The sequence below is a fragment of the Trachemys scripta genome, chromosome 7, assembly GCF_013100865.1.
Source record: "Trachemys scripta elegans isolate TJP31775 chromosome 7, CAS_Tse_1.0, whole genome shotgun sequence".
NCBI lineage: Eukaryota > Metazoa > Chordata > Testudines > Emydidae > Trachemys > Trachemys scripta.
In genome coordinates this window covers 107,007,418-107,024,931 of record NC_048304.1, presented here as the reverse complement: position 1 = coordinate 107,024,931, position 17,514 = coordinate 107,007,418, and the positions used below count along the sequence as shown (strand labels likewise).

The 17,514-nt window shown below is 43.0% G+C and overlaps 1 protein-coding gene across 2 annotated transcripts in view; it reads left to right on the top strand.

Annotated features, from left to right (window-relative positions):
* The first annotated feature begins 1,504 nt into the window (after positions 1-1,504).
* The window catches only part of BUB3 (BUB3 mitotic checkpoint protein), a 21,501-nt gene continuing 5,491 nt past the window's right edge, over positions 1,505-17,514 (top strand). For both annotated transcript variants that reach the window (XM_034777093.1, XM_034777094.1), the window contains exons 1-5: positions 1,505-1,624; positions 5,511-5,705; positions 10,563-10,632; positions 12,266-12,417; positions 16,204-16,362. In XM_034777093.1, coding sequence (XP_034632984.1) covers positions 5,511-5,705; positions 10,563-10,632; positions 12,266-12,417; positions 16,204-16,362 — 576 coding nt within the window. In that variant the 5' untranslated portion in view covers positions 1,505-1,624. The remainder of the gene's footprint in view (positions 1,625-5,510; positions 5,706-10,562; positions 10,633-12,265; positions 12,418-16,203; positions 16,363-17,514) is intronic.

The window sequence follows — 17,514 nt, the reverse complement described above, 5'->3', positions numbered from 1 at the left end:
TCTCCTCCCACCCTTTCAATCTTGAAACTTTTTGATACTCTGTGGTATTAAGATATAATAAATCAGTGGGTAAGCTTCAGTTCCTTGGCACTATTTTATATAACTGCCTATCTTACTTTTAGGAGCAGGCGTTTATAATTAATTTCCAATTAAAACAAATTTGACTCCTCTCAGAGGCTAATTGTCCTTTGCATTTCTCATTAATAAAACCCAATGCGATATAAGATTATGCAAATACGTCAAGAAGAGCTTTTGATGTCCAAGAACTAAAGAGAGTGGGCGAGAAACGAAATCGCTTAAAACTGCAAGGGGAATGCCGCAGCTATATCACAAAGGCATGAAGAGGGCAGGTGGAATAAATACTATTCCATTTAGAGGAGCGAATATCATACAAAGTGTGTCCCACAAAGCTGTAAAAGGTTGAATAACATCTATGTATAGAGTTAAGTAACAGTAGAGAGGAAGAGAAAAATGAAGGATACATTTTCAGCTGAGGAACTCATGTAAAAAGAAAAGAGAAGAGGAGGAGGAAAATCAGAGAATCCTACAAGGCCAGTTCTAATGCAACTGGTTTTGCTAAGACTCCGAATTAAAATATATAAATACAAGTAAATAGAAAAAGCAAATAGAATGAGAAGGGAGAACACTAATTGCATGCTTCTCTATTTCTTATTGGACCCATAAAGGAAAGTGCACTTTTTAAAAGTATGCTCAAGGGGAATTTAGGGGTACATCTCCTGCCTGCTAGTACAGCGTTGTGTGTGCACGCATGAATGGAATAATGAGTGTACGGATGGATGGGGCCGCGGAGACAGCTAGTACACGGATGGAGTTAAGCATGCATGGACAAATGGTGCATGAGTGGTACTGGTTTATGGATAAATGATGCAAAGAAGGAGCGAGAGCTGGTATAGGGATAGAGTGGGTCTACCTACGCACCTATATGTATGTCTTCCCCACGGGTGGATGGGTGAATGAATAAAACTGATTCTTTGATAACAATGGAGCATGGATGAAGCCGGAGCTAGCCGGTGCATGGAGTTGGTGCGCGGGTGGAGTTCCGCACAGGAGAACACTCTGTGGGGCGAGGGGAACCCTCCCACAAGTGATCCCCACTTTGATGGCTCGTCCTTGACCTTTCACTACTGTTCACCAGCTCCCTTCTCCTCTCCCCCGGGAGAGCAGCAGCCACTCCAGCCAGATCAGCACAATCCACCTTCGCTATGTCCCATAAAGCACCTAGGCAAAGAATCCCTTGGCCAAACGGTAGCTCCGCCTGCACCAGAAGGTGGCCGAGACGCGCACACTGCAAGTCCCAGCATGCCATGTCCCATCCGGAGACCGGCTCCTTTGGCGTACGCTTGTTCTATGGCACACTGGGACATGTAGTCTTCGCACAGAGAAGCCACCGGTGCTGGTTAGCGCGTTGCATGCTGGGGGTTGTAGTTGCACGTGTGCACGCGGGGTATGCTGGGATGTGTAGCCTCGTCATTCAAACCGGCCAATCGGAAGGACCCGCGCGGGGGCGGGGCGGGGTTGTGTTGGGGCAGGCGGCCGCGGCGCGCGCTGAGTAGTGGCGGTTGGCGGCAGGCCCGGAGGCGCTATAAACGGGACAGCCAGCAAGGTAGGCCGGGCTCTCTGTGGGCCGGGGGGCGGGAACGACGCGGAATGGAGAGCCCGGGGCGGGGAGTTGTTTCCTGCTTCTTTGGGGGCCAGCGGAAAGGGGCCTAGATCGGGCAGGCCGGGCCGGGCCGCGCCGGCTGCACCACCTCGGCCGCGCCGGCTCAGGGCGGGAGCTGCCGCAACCCTCCTGTCGCCCCCGCTGGGGAACGATTCGCTCCGCCGAGCGGGGAGTGTATCCAAACCAGCCCCTCCGAGCCCGCGGCTCCCTCAGCTTCTCCGCCCCTCGTGCTGCCCCGCTCCCCTAACCGCCCCGCCCGGTCCCAGCTCCTCTGCCTGAGGCACCCCCCACGGCGCCTCCCCGGTCCCCTCCGGATGCTCCCTACATTGGGGACGGACCCTTCAGCCCCCCCACCCCCCGCTCTGTGCCCCGCGAGGCTCCCCACATGGGGGGGGGGGCACCTCCCCTGAGGCTCCCTACACGAGGGCCCGGCTCTCCTCAGGTCCTGGCTCCCAACTTCCCCCGAGGTTCCCCCTGCCACCCAACCTGCACGCAGGGTCCCTAGTCCTTTTCTGGCCCTGCACCTGCCCCCGCCGCCTAGTCCTGTTGTGGGTACAAGCACGCTCCCCTGTCCCCAGCCTCTCCACATGAGTCCATCGCCCTGGGCATGGGTGCCCCCATCCGTCTCCATACCCGCGTACTCTCCTAATCAAGTCCTGGGTGCCTGCAGAATCCTAGCTGCCGCACATGGCCCCCAGTGCCATTCTGGGTGCCATTCATCCTCCGCCTCTACAGGTGGCCCCATCCAATCCAGTCAGTGGGATGGGTGGGGCTGACCCCCAGTCTCCACACTTGCTGGTCCAGGTGCACTTTGACGTTCTTGAGCTCCACACAGAGCCTCCCTTTTGCCTCCTGCCATCCTCTGCAGATGACCCCTCAGTGCTGTCCCAGGTGCCTGACCCCCTGGTTCCTGTTTGGGTGCAGGTCGTTCCAGCTTCTGCACACTGCCCGATTCCTATCTTGGGTGCACGCCCTTTTAGGCTTTGCCTCTCGTCCCAGGCAGGACTTCCCCTCTCTCCCCATGGTCTCCAGCCTGTGCTCCCACACCTTCAGTTGTGGGCGGGCCTTCTGGTTCCCAGCTTCAGTCTCTGGAGATGCCCTCTTTTCTGCCCCCCCATTGCATCCTGCATGCTGACAGGCCCCCTGTCCCATTGCCTGGGCACCCTGCGCCCTTCCCATCCTGGGTGGTCCCCCAGTCTAGCCTCAGCCTTCCTGGCAGCCTCCACACACAGCTCTCAAATGCTAGCCCAGGCCCATGCCTGGNCAGCCTTCCTGGCAGCCTCCACACACAGCTCTCAAATGCTAGCCCAGGCCCATGCCTGGGGTGCTTCCGCCAGCCTCCACACACTGTCTCCGAATCCCATCCTGAGTGCCCCTGACCTCTGCACATGGTCTCTCTGATCCCATCCTGGGTGCTCTCGGCCCCGCCCAGTGTTTCACCCCCAAACAGCCTTCCCAAGCTCCCTTCCTCAAACAGCCTCAACACGCTTTCCCATCCCCAGGAATTTCTCTACTTCAAAACAGTCTCTAAGCACTCTCCTTGTCTCCTTCCCCCCCCCAAAATAACTCCCAGTCTTACCATTTCCTTCCCTCCAAGGAGTCTAAACACAAATCAGTCCCTCTTTCAGGAAATATCTTTTGGTGTCCCCTCCCCTGGCAAAGGATATTTATTTAATAAATGATTAGAAAGCGTAATGTTTGTGTACATACATGTGTGTTTATGTATTAAGCTATCTGAGGTATTAAAACTTATTGCTGTTTCTTCATATACGCTACAGTATTCGCAAGATCCAATTGTTCCTCTGTTCCCCAACAGATAAAAGTATTGTCCATTCCCTCATCTTCTGGCTTGATTATTGCAACTACTTCCTTGGGTTTCCTGATATCTACATAGCCTATATTCAGTTTACCCAAAATGTAGCTGCTAAAATTATCTTCATAAACCATTGATTGTACCTTGAATCTCTGACTCTTCTCCACTGAATCAAATTTAGACTCGCTGACTTCCCCTTCGCTGCCTACCTACATAACTGTCTCTCTCTACTTATCTGACTGTCTATACTATGGAAATTATCAAAAAGTTAAAACGGTCTTAGAACTTATTGGAGCAGCAGTGTAGACAAGTTAGAATTGCTCTTATAAATAGTGTAACTAAACTTCCTTGAAGCTTATGGGAATGGTACCAGCTTTTGAAGCATTTTGTATACTTGACTACAATCGGTGACTTTTTTTTTTTTTTCCCCCGGCTTTTTTGGTAGTTTTCTTCCAGTAGACAATACAGTATGGTATTGCCCTCCATTCTATCAAAGATGCTGGTCTTTGTCTCCTGTTACTTTTTTTATGCAGCCTCCTATGTATTTGTGGCATGCCCTTCCTCTAATGGTCCACCAAGCTACTCATACACCTTATTTAAATTCTGCAAAATTTACCTCCTCTGGGGTGCCCACAATAAGTGAGGCAAGGATATTTACTCTTATTTTTTTATGTTTATTGTGTGGGAAGGAGAAGCTTAAAAAAAAACTTTACCAGCACCACCATAATGTGCAGGTGCTTAAATTGAGTTATGCTGCTGTAAAACTTGTTTTTTTGCCCTATTCAATCCCTATTGATTAGCACTTCTGTCATACCTGATATTTAATCCCTGAATTTGAAAATACTTCTATATGTTATAAGAACATAAGAAAGGCCACACTGGGTCAGGTCCATCTAGCCCAATATACAGTCTTCTGACAATGACCAGTGCCAGCGGGAATGAACAGAACCTGACAATTTTTGAGTGATTCATTCCCTGTCGTCCAGTCCCAGCGTCTAGCACAGTGGTTCTCAAACTTTTGTACTGGTGACCCCTTTCACATAGCAAGCCTCTGAGAGCGACTGCCACTTATAAATTAAAAACACTTTTTTATATATCTAACACAATTATATATGCTGGAGACAAAGCGGAATTTGGGGTGGAGGCTGACCACTCACGACCCCCCATGTAATAACCTCGTGACCACCTGAGGAGTCCCAACCCCCAGTTTAAGAACCCCTGCTCTAGCAGCTGGAAGTTTAGGGACACACAGAGCATGGTGTTGTATCCCTGACCATCTTGGCTAATAGCTGTTGATGGACCTATTATCCATGAATTTATCCAATTCTTTTTTGAACCCAGTGAATTCAGTGAGGACTATGCACATACTTAAGGATCAAAGCTTTGGATGGCAAGCAGTTTGGGTCAGGGACTATGCCAGGGTGGCCAAACTTAATAACTCTCTGAGCTGCATATGACAATCTTCAGAAGTTTGAGAGCTGGGGCACACCTGTCGGGGCCCAGGGCTTCAGCCCCATGGGAGGTGCCTGCTGGGGCTTGCGGCTTCAGGCCCCTCCTCTCCCCCTCCGGTGTTCAGTGGGGCGCAGGGCTTCAGCTCCACTCCTGCTGAAGCCCCGAGCCCTGGCATGTGTGTCCAGTGGGGTTGAAGCCCCGAGAGCCTCCTCTGCGCTGGGCAGAAGCCATTACCCTACTGCAAGGCAGTCCTGAGCTCCTCACCCCTAGTCTGGTAGGTGGAGAATGAGGTGGGGGCGTGAGGGGCTCCATGAGCTGCACTTTAATGGCAAAAGTGGCTTGCGAGCCACAGTTCGGCCATCCCTGGACTATGCCTTTCTTTGATTTCTGTGTAGTGCCTAGCACACATTTAGATGCTATAAAATAATAAACAGAACTATTTTCTACAATTTTCCTATAGTATGTTGTTAGCTTTTAGATGTATTGACTATTCCACAAACTTGCCACTTCTAACTCCTATTAATTATTGTAATGACAACTAACTTTTCTATAATCTTAATTCAGATGACTGGATCAAACGAATTTAAATTAAACCAACCGCCAGAAGATGGTATTTCATCCGTAAAGTTTAGTCCTAATACATCTCAGTTTCTGCTTGTTTCATCTTGGGATACTTCTGTCCGTCTCTATGATGTTCCTGCCAACACCATGAGACTCAAGTATCAACATTCAGGAGCAGTGCTCGACTGTGCATTTTATGTAAGTATGTCATCTTGTCTATGTTGGATTCCAGTTATATACCAAAGCTACAAAGGGAGTACTTTAAGCTCTTAAATTAAAGGGGACAGTGGCTGCTTGAAATGCAGTCCGCTTTTTAAAAGTGTAAAAAAAGCTACAATTGCCCCTACTATTTTTGTAGTTTTTTGACTTTTAAAATGTATTCTTTCTATCGCTGTGTCAAAGATCCATACAAACAGAGGTAAATGATTGTAGTGAAATGGATTATGCAGAAAGTGCAATCATATACAAAGCCAACAAACTGAAATATAGAGAAAGTAGCTCTAGTTTTTGTCTCAGTGATCTTGGTTGCTTCTTTTAGGTAACATTCAGACAGATGTGGATTTTTTTTTTTTTTTTTTTTAAGTTCAGGGCAGATGGCCTTGGGCCTGCCAGAACCAACTGGAGGCAATGATCTTGCTGTAATATTGAGGGGTTGTAACAATACTGAAACTCAGTTACATTATTCATATTCTAAAATTGTTTTTTAAACTATTAAAAATTGCTTTAAAAAGCAAATTAACTTTACCATCTGTTATTAAATATTTAGCCCCCGAGCCTCAGATATGCTAGAGCTGCTTCAGACTCTCTGGTGTGCAAAGCTGCATTAAAAATGCCTTATCTAGACATAACAGGATCATCCCTGGGGAGTCACTTGGGCCATGTCTACACCGTCACACCCCTGTGCAACATAAGTTTCACCCGCATAAGTGGTAGTGTGCACAGCACTATGTCGGCGGGAGCTTCTCCCGCTGATATAGCTACTGTCGCTCGTGGAGGTAGTTTTATTAGGTTGATGGGAGATCTCTCTCCTGTCAGCATAAAGCAGTTACATGAACAATCTTACAGCGGCGTAGCAGCATTGGTACAGTATGGTCTAGTAATGCAGAGTTCCTTTGTCACCCTGTCTTTCTGCAGGGTATGGGACATAGATGTGGGGAGCTCTTGCATTCTGGTAATCCCGGACTGCCATAACAGCCCTTTGGGACCATCTGCAGTTGATATAGGAATGCCCTGATTTGTAATGAGAGACTGACCTGCTGCCTGTATGCATCTTCTCCTCTTTTAGTCCCTCCACCTTGTGATGCGCTGTGTGCCTATCCAGCATAGCTGCAGACCAACTATTTAACAGTGCAGTTCCTCAGTTTATTGTCCTGTTCTGGAAAGTTAAGCATGAAGACAGCTAGTAGGTATATGTGAGAAGTTAGTGCATTATGAATAGTTATAGCTAGTACACCTCTACCCTGATGTAACGCTGTCCTCAGGAGCCAAAAAATCTTACCACGTTATAGGAGAAACCGTGTTATATCGAACTTGCTTTGATCTGCCGGAGCACGCAGCCCTCCCCCCCCCCCGGGAGCACTGCTTTACCGCATTATATCTGAATTCATGTTATATCTGGTCGCGTTATATCAGGGTAGAGGAGTACAAGTATCTTGTGTTCAGAATAGCTTTCCTTAAAAAAGATCATTAATCCTTGACACAGGAGAAGGTTGAAATAATCACTTGCATCTGACTCATCTTTAGGTCAGGAAGTTTCTTAATTAATCTTGTAGGGAAAACAATAGGTGCATTCTAGAGAATTTATGGTAATTCTACTATTGTGCAGACTTTGTGTATTTTCGGGGGGAACCCTTTAACTAAACTTTGGAAGTTCTCTTTGTAATAAACTGGTAAACTGTATTCACTTAATAGAGGAACTAATTAGAAGATAGGTCAGGCATTTCTGTTTACCCTTTCTCATAGTACAACTACAAAGGGGTAGTCAATGAAATTGAAAGTCAGTAAATTTAAAACAAATGAAAAAAACATTTTAATACAACAATCAATTGGCATGAGGAACTCATCACCATAAGATGTCAATGTGGCTAAGACTGAGCAGAATTAAAAAAGGATTGGGCTTTTATATGGATAACTAACATTGAGTCAGAATGGTGTGGATGTGTTTAAAAAATCTTTTTTTGGAAGGGATAGAAACCCTCAGGATAGAAGACTTTTCTAATGAGTGGGGTTGGGGTACAAACATTCCATTGAGCAGGTTATTCCATATCTGCCTGTTGCAGGGTTTCTTTGCACCTATGTCTGGTACTGGCCAGTATTGGAAACAGGATACTGCATTATATAGGCTGCTGGTTTAATCTGGTATAACAATTCCTGTGTTGCTAATTGACCCGTGCTTTACTTTACTGAGAACATGCACAGGAATCAAGCATCCTTTAAAATGTCTATCCAGTTGTTACTGCTATTTATGATATTCTTTAGGGGAAAGCAGTTAAATTTCTATTCTCTTTTTGGTGTTCTGGAATACATTAAAAGAGAGCAAACTATTTTGAATGTCTTGCCCCATACAGAAGCATACTCTACTGCTACGATATTGATGCATTCTTGAAAGGACTTCTAGTTAAGACTAATTAAACTTACATCTAAGCCTTCTATAGTATATCCTTGGTTCTAATCAAATTTAACACACAGCCATTTGTGATTCTGGTTTTCAGCTTTACTTTAAAAGGGACTGTCACATGGTTTGCCCTTTATTGGGTGTCAGATGCCCAGTGTACTTGTGACAGGCTCCACTGAAGGGCATGAGCCAACCTTGGTCTGCCAGGGGATGGTTAAACTGCCTAAGGCTTTGTCTAGACTACTGAGTTTTGTCGACGCAAGTTATGCCGATATACAGCCATCGCTGTAATTAAACTGCTGTTGCATGCCCACACTGTGCTCCTTGTGTCGGTGGAGCGCATCCGCAATAGGAGCTCTTGCATCGACACAGATAGCAGTGCACTGTGGGTAGCTATCCCACCGTGCAACGGCCACAGGGTGCTTTGGGAAGGGTTTGCAATGGCTCATGGGGGCAGGTACAACATCACAATATGAAGGTTTCTCAATTCCATCATTCCACGGATATCCTAGATTGCCAGCTGTTTTTCAACTGCCCTGGTAACCTGCAGCCCAGCCATGTTTGCCAGAAAGCATGGATCCTGCACTGCTGTTCAGTATTGTGCTGTGCAAAGCTATAAGAGGAGCCCAACGGGGGGGCTGTTTGGCTGGGGGATGCCTTGAAGGAGCATATTAACACTGAGCTTCAGTAATGTGTGTTGCTGTAGTATGCTGAGCCTAGCATTGTTTGTTTGAACTGTGCTATGAACCTTGTAATAATTGCTGTGTGTGCCTGAAAAGTAACACTTAAAATCACTTTTTAAAGTAGCTCTTGGTAATATGACCAAACTGACACTGCTGAACATTAACACAAGAAGCCCACAGGGGTGTGTGTGTGTGTGTGTGTTGGGGGATAGTGTGTGTGTTGGCATGCTGTCTCTTTAGACAGCAGCCAGAAGCAACCAATCCTGAGGCAGAAGCTGGTGCACAGTCAGCTGGTGTTCCCCTGTCCTCAGATTCCAGCTCAGCAGAGACTGCTACACCGGTGGAGAGAGAGGACACCCTAACATCAGCCCCTGCCTGCTTCCCCAGCTCCGCACAGCAGAGCAGTTGCTCTCTTCTCTTCCCACCTCCCGCAGCAGCAGCCTGCCCTGTTGCCAACTACTGCAGTCTAATGTGAGCTCTCCACACTGAGCAGTTTCAGAACTTCCTGGGCCTTTGAAAGGGGAGCGGCGCTTGCCTGTGTAGCTGGATGCAGGGCAGCGGAGTTCAAAACAGTGAGCAGAGTGGTCACGGTGGGCATTGTGGGATACTTCCTAGAGGCCAGTTATGATGAAGTGATGAACACAGCGTCTATGCTGACACTTTGTCAATCTAACTTTGCTGCAAAAAGCTCTGTGCCTCTTCTCGAGGTGGTTTTATTTTGTTGGCAGGTGGAGCATTTTAGTGCATACACCTCCACTGTTTAGTCGACAAAAGCTGCCTTTTGCTGACAAAACACACTGTGTAGTATAGACAAGGCCCAAATAACTGAAAGGCAATTGACTAAGGAGCATCTGGGCCTAATAAAAGGCTTTGGAGAACTCAGTTGGGGAAGTTTCTGAGGACAAGGGAGGCTCTGTAGGAGGGGCGCTCCCAGGGAACCTAAACTAGGCAAAAGCTCTCCAGGTAGGGAGACCTAGGAGAGACCTTGAACAAGACTACAAAAGCTCTTGTGGCAGTGGAGAAACCTGAGACTATACAGCAGAAGGAGTTGCTGCCAGACCCCACAGACTTTTGTTTTGGGACTTCGTTTATCTGGTCTCTGAAGTAAAAGCCTTAATACCGTTATACAAATGCTCCTTTCAGAAGGCTTTATTGAAGGAAGAGGTATTGCTGTCAAGTAGACTTTGGTTTCTCTTTGACCGGGCTGTTATAGTGATCTCATTGACAGGGGAAAACTGAAGCAGGCCACCTCAATGCCACACTCAGCTAAAGAGAATGCATGGGAGGTCATGGTGCCCCTTGTACATGGACACACCAGAAGTTAATAGGACGATTAACCTGCGTTGACAGTCATTTGAAGAATCTGCACGTGTCACTAATTCAGATAGAAAATGGAAAAAATAAAGTTTATTTGTACAATATATCAAATTGCAATTTCTAATTAATTATTATTTTCTTCTACAGAAATTAAAGCACTCCACCTAATATTGTAAAACCCTTTCATTCCAAAATATTCTCGGACTCTTGATTTCAGAAGTTCTGAATGAGTGCATGATCTACCTGTGTGGATCTGATTGTAGGTTCAGGACCTTAACCTCCACCAATTCTACCTATGAATCTCCATCTTTCTTAATTTCCAGCAAGAAAGGAGGTACTTTGGAGTGTGCCCAGGAGGTTAAGTGTGACACCTCGACACCTAACTTATTTAACCCCAGAAAACTGAACATGTACAATAAAGCAGAATTTCTTATTTCACAGGATCCTACACATGCCTGGAGTGGAGGATTAGATCAGCAGTTGAAAATGCATGATTTGAACACGGACCAAGGTAAGGTGGCTGAATACTGTAATAGAGGATTTTTAAGTGAACAAATAATGTGTGGAATTTGTTTATTTTCAATTAATTTATAATTCTAAAATTCAAATAAATATATGGCTGTGGTTTTTTAGATGGTGGATATGGGTTTAAAGAATAAAAGCTGTTTGATTCATGAACTCTTTGTATTTAAGTGTAGTGTTTTAGCAAGCAGTCGCAGATATAATGGGCGAAGCTCCATTTACTTTCATACATTATAATATACTTTGTGCATGTATTAGATAAATTAAACCTTTAATTAGCCATGGACAACTCTAAGCAGAATGAAACCTATGGTCTCAAGAGAGCTGCATAAAGTTATTTATCCACTGGCTTCATACCACTGCATTAATATGTGCAGTGCAGTGACATATATACCAAAAAACCCTACGTTATTAAGGTTGCAAAGTCAAGCACACAAAAGTTAGGAAATGCCAAAATGAAGGTTACTTGTGGTACCAGCTTAGCCTACAATAACCATAATCTTTCCTTTTGTCTGATGTTTACATTTTCAACTCTATAATAACATTCAGTTTTATACATTTAATGAGTATATGCGTGCATGCCACCTGTGGTGGTGGTACTTGTGTTAAATGCAATTTTATTATTCCCCGTTTACGGTCTCACATGCACTCTGCCTACTAATCAGTTTCTGTGAGGGAACATTCAAACTTCTAAGCAATTTTCCTTTTAAAAGGAACCTGCCAGAAAAATGTTTTCTTCCCCCTTTATTTTCCAAACTACCCTTGTTGGAGTTGCAGGAAGATGGGCAATATTGAGTCCTGCTCCAGGAATGTGATTAAGATTTGGCTTCTCATGACATAGTGAGGCCAAAATGTGTGCAGTGTGACATTGGGAAGGAGTGGTTCCCAGCTTTCCAGCAGGACACATGGAAGGTTTTTCAGAATGGGACCTTATGTCACTGAAGGCTATTTAAGGGAACTCTAGAAGTTTCTATAATCTTACTAGTTACAATTTTCCTTTCTGTTCAAAGATGTTTGAATTAGGGTAACAAAAGGAGCCAGGTTTTATAGAGAGAGTACCAATACAACTTTAAAAACCTCATACTGTTTTTCTGTATTATGTGGTAGGTAGTGTGAAATGAATAATGGTGTGCTATGACCGTTTCATTGTCGCCTTTTGTTAGGAGTGCCTAATTACTAACAAGTGGCAAAGCCCTGAGTTAATATGGCTGTCCTACACTTACGTTGATTAAACTTTTGTAATACACAGTCAATGTCTGAGATTTTCAAAAGAGCCTAAGATTTAGGTGCTCAGCTCCCACTGAGAGTCAATCACAGTTGGGCACCTACCGCCCCTTTGTGCCTCTGAAAATCTCCACATGGCTACCTAATGCCCTTAAGCTCCCTTGAAAATCTCAGCTGGTATCTAGACAGTCTACATTTAACACTTTTAAAAAGTGTATTGATTGCAAAGATCAGAAGACCAAGCACTCTTTAAAAGATATCTCAGCATGCCAACACATTAGTGAATGGCAGATTATAGTTTGTTACTTCTATATGAATATTGTTCTGCACTTTTCATTCAAGAAATTGTGGATTTTAATGGAACCAGTAAAGTTACATATAAATCTATTCTCTTGTAGAAAATCTAGTTGGCGCGCATGATGCTCCTATCAGATGTGTTGAATATTGTCCAGAGGTGAATGTAATGGTGACTGGAAGTTGGGATCAGACAGTCAAATTGTGGGATCCCAGAACTCCTTGCAATGCAGGAACTTTCTCTCAACCTGAAAAGGTTTGCATTTATACAATAACTATTATATACATTAATACTAACTGTATACTATCATCTGTTTAACTATATATATATAATGCATCCAGTGACTGGTTAAGAATGAATGTCCTCCAACATTTCCTTTTAGTTAGTCTACTGGCTGAGAGGATGTCTTGTGGCACTGTCAAGGGCCCTGAGGAAATGTTCTGCCTTGACACAATGGCTGTTATAAGATCTGAAACTTGTATGTTAGCTGATATATGAGAAATAACTACTGAGGACAAGTCTACACTACAAATTTACAGCAGCTGCGCTGTTGTTGTGCTTCTGGTGAAGATGCTCTAAGCTGACGGGAGAGAGCTCTCCCATCGGCTTAATAATTCCACCTCCACGAGAGGTGGTAGCTATGTTGGTGGAAGAAGCTGTGCTGCCGACATAGTGCTGCCTACAATGCTTAGGTCGGTATAACTACATCGCTCAGGGGGTGTAGATTATTCACCCTCCTGAGTAACATAGTTATACTGCAATAATTTTGTAGTGTAGACCAGGGCTAAGTGGAAACATATGCTTTGGTGTATAGTGTTCTGTGTATAGTATAAGTCCTTAGCTAGTCTGTGAAGATTAGTACAGTAATCCTTAGTTTAAGGATTCCAGCTTTCATTAGGAAAGTAGGACTTTATTCTCAACATGTCTTTTGTAGTCTTTGGTAAACAAATCAAATTCTTGTACATAGAGACAAATTTGAAGAAAACCTAGAGCTCATGAAAGTAGGACTAATATCACCGGCTTCAGTGAGATGTATTGAAGGATGTGCTGTGCAAACTTCCCCAAACAATTCTACCACTGTGCCCCGGTAGTGATCTGCTGCACCTCTGCTGTTCAAATTCTGGGATTTTACAGACCAAAGCCCCAAGTAGTTTTGACTTTTTGGTATGATGTGCAGAAAATTGGATGGTGGGAGAAATTAGTATATGAAAGAAAAATTTACTTTGTGTGAAAGATGGGACTAAATCATTTAATCATTTTTGTGATGAGTTGAATTTTAGTCAGCATTAGCACAGAATACATGCTGCCATCTCTTTGCTGTTATTAATATGCAACTCTGCTGCTGACAAGCGTAGAAAGAAAAGAATAAAATATGGCATTGTAAGCTTTAGTCACGTAGAATGCTAACCTTTTCACTCTAGGCAACAGTCTCAGTGGATATACATGGAGATTATATATATCATATCATTCTATCTTCATAACCAGATGGTAGCTAATTTTAAAGAACACTTTACAGTTTTGCATTACTGTTGATTTCATCCATTTCTTTAGACTATACATGTTGTCCAGTTGTAGTTAGAGCTATCAGTATGTTCCACATTGCATCTAAATGGCTATTATTTTTGCCACAACACAGTTGAATCTACTTCTGGTAAGAACTTTATTCTGAATAGAATAATTGCATTATTTCTAGTTTTTATTTATAGTTGTATGTAGCGTGTAAAGAACTATGATAAATTGCTGACAGAATATCGTATAATGGACAGCCACACTGAATCAAGCTGCTTATTGGTTCAGCAAGATTCATTATGTCACTTTTTTAATATTGTCTTTGATAAATGAATACATCTAGTCAACTACATGGTAGTGGTTTCATTTGATTTATGATTGCGAGGTGTAGAAAGAATGCTTATTATACAGGTGTGACACCAGTTTGTAAAGAAGATTTAGGATGTTTAACGTTCTTAATGTGGTTGTTCCTTTGTATGTGAAAATTTATATTGTTTGTGTGAATGTCTGTTTATACCTGCATCAAATTTTATGCAATAGTCAAAAATGATCATTATTTAAAATGCATAACTCCTTGTGATTGTCAGTATAAATGTAGACTATTAAATTCTTTTCATTATACAATCTGAAGCAGAGTAGTTTCTTGACTGTCCTATAAAACTATTGGGTATTGGGAAGTATTTAATTCATGTTTAAAACTAAATCTTATTCAAATGCTTGTCCTGGCTTTGTGCTCCTATTTTTCTTGCCCTCTTCATAAAAGGAAGACAAGTGGGATTGGGCCATTAGATTTCTTCAGAAATTTCTGATAAATCTTAGGTAGACTGAACATTAGAGAGCCAATCCATTAAAAAACGAGAACAAATTTCAAATATTCAAGCATGTTTTTAGAAACAAAGTTAATTAGCAAGACAGCGTGCCTGAATGTAGGTAGCATAATACATAGAAAGATCATGTCAGGTAGTTTAGGACCAAAGATGGTTTTGTAAAAACACTTTTACAAACCCTGACATATATGGAAATGTGTTCATTAAATTAAATGAAAAATTGGTTTTATTTAAGCATTTCCTTACGGTATTAGCAAAACTCAGCAGCATCATGGGTAGTACACGAAACCAGAAAATAAAGTTGACTTCTCTAGTTTTACTGTACAAATGTCAAAATTAAACCGCATAAGTGGTGAAAAATGTATTTAATTTTTTTTTTAGTTCTAATGAGAGGCTGACAACATAAGTAGAATGTTATATATTTAGCCATGTTAATTTGCTTTAGCAAAACCTTGTTTTTACTACTTGCCACTCTTACTAACATTCTGATGGCAGCAGCACAGCTGTGTGTTAGCTAGATTTTGTCCTGGCTATGCGTCATCAGAATGCTTAATTGAATTATGATCGCAGAATTCTGATTGCAGAATCTGTACTGACAATGGGAGACAAAAAAAAAAAAACCCCAAGCTTGATTTTATTTTATTTTTTTCGGATCCCAGGTTGAGTGTACACATCTCTAGTAGTTAGAAACCCAATCTCTTGCAAACTTAAAAGATTCTGTGAAAGTTCTTGAGGAAACAATAAACATGAACCCTTATGATGTCGTTTTAGCATTGCACTTCATGGGCTCTTTTTTTTTTTTTTTTTTTTTTTTCTCCAGACGTGCCAAGTAGCTCTGCTCTGATTGACTTAATTTAGAATTGTGCTTGCTCAACATCTCTGAAAACAGGTTTTAATATTTCTTTTCTTGGCAGCATATCCCTTAACGATACTCGCTTTTGATTAACAAAGCTCATGTCTGAGAGAGGATTTTTTTTTTTTTTTTTTTTTTAAAGAAACATGGGATTATAAAGGGGAAGAAAATAAAAGGAAAATATTTGGTAGAGTACTGTTATTGCTCTACAGCGTTAATATGATAGTGGCTGTAGTTTGTGCACATTATAAGTAAAGACGAGTTCCAATCTGAATAACCTTTTCTCTCTTTCAGTTACTTATAATTTTTGCAAATTTCTTTTTTTGGTCTGAAATTTTCCATTTATGTACGTAAAGAAACGTTCTCTTTTTACTCAGAAATTCTGCACATGGGTAACACAGTAGCTGAAGACAGAAATATCAAACGTGGCTTGTTGTGTGGATCTCACTGAGATAAGGAATAAGATAATTTTGAATAAAATTGACTAAGTGATTAAAGCCTGAAATGTCATATGTACATATTAGTTAAAATACAGCACAAAGTTCAATTCTGCATATACAATGCCTCGATATTAAGCTGCATTTTAAGGTATTCACTAAGGCTCAGAGTTAAGGTAGAATTTGCATCTTCATGTTGTGTACTGCCAGATCAGCTATGCTCCTACAGACTACTGCAACTCATCCAGCACTTAAATTACAGGCTGAAAAAAGAAAAAAAATCTATAGCTATATTTAATTGCAGAGGTCATCTGTTTTTTAATTGCATGTTCCACTTAATTCATCACTTGATGATAAACGGTGGATATCCAGGCTAATCAAACTAGTAATATTTTTGTAAACTTCTTTTGAAAAGGTGTACACTCTCTCTGTGTCTGGAGATAGACTTATTGTGGGGACTGCAGGTCGTCGAGTTTTGGTATGGGATTTGCGGAACATGGGTTATGTCCAGCAAAGAAGAGAGTCAAGTCTGAAGTATCAGACCCGTTGCATCAGAGCGTTCCCAAACAAGCAGGTATGTATGCTGTGCAGTAACTCTATCCCTGATTCAGATAACTTAATCTTCTGTAGCAAAAATGGATATGCGTTGATTTCTTACTCAGCTCAGTACATTTTTTTTACTCATTTAAAAAGTTATTTAACTTGAAGAATTCATAGTTTAATCTCTCAAAATTAATGACCGATATTGAGCTACTTGTTCCCATGTTCTTTAGCAAACACTGGTGTAGTTTTAAAATGTTACTTAAAAATGCCCCCTTTTTTCTTTGCTATCCTCACTCTTCTTCTCTTAATCTTCCCCTCTTAATCATCCTTTTTAAAAGGTGCTAGTTAATGCATCAGAACACTGACAATTAAGCCTTTCCAAAATAGCAAAAGAGGCAGAGGAGGAGAGAGAAGAGAAGACTTACTGTTGCTGTGTGATTTTTAGGCATATATGCCATCAGTTCCTTAAGAGGTGCTCAATTCTGCAACAATAGCGTGGCCTGGGCTATAGATAAGTGTAGTATTATGCAGCATATTTAACTAAAAATTGTTGTAAGCTTATTTACTACTTGCTCCATCATTGTTTTGACACCTTACTCTACTGGGTTCCCTCTAGAGTCTTTGAAGGTCATGCCTTGTATGCCAGAGGGAATTGCATAAGAATAAGTAAGGTCATCTTTCCTTCCATCATTCCCTTCCCAAGGGTTTAATGGGGTGCCTCTGCAGCGCTCCTGGAGTGGAAAGCAAGGAACAATTTGGAACAAACTTTTCAGGTGCAAGGTAGTGAGAGCTGGATAATACATGCAGTGGGAGGCCTAGTTATTCATTCTAGAGCTAGTATGAGTAGAAATATGCCAGGCACACCAGGTGTGGGGCAGGTAGGCTCAACCAGGCAGAATCCAAGTGTGGAGGGACTCAATGTGGGGTGAAAGGATTCTGTGTGGGACAACCTGGGTGGAGGCAGCTCAGTGGGGGGTCTAGGTGTGGGGGGATCTGGATGCCCAGAGGCTCGTTTGGGTGTGGGTGGTTCCAGGTGTAGGGGCAATGAGACTTTGCAGGGACTTCCAGGTGAAAGTGGTTGGGGCTCAGGGGAGGGTTTGGGTGTGGGGTCTTAGCAGGGGGTCTGGGTGCTGGGGGAGTGGGGCTTGGGATGGGTGTCTGGTTGCAGCTAGGTGGGGGTCTG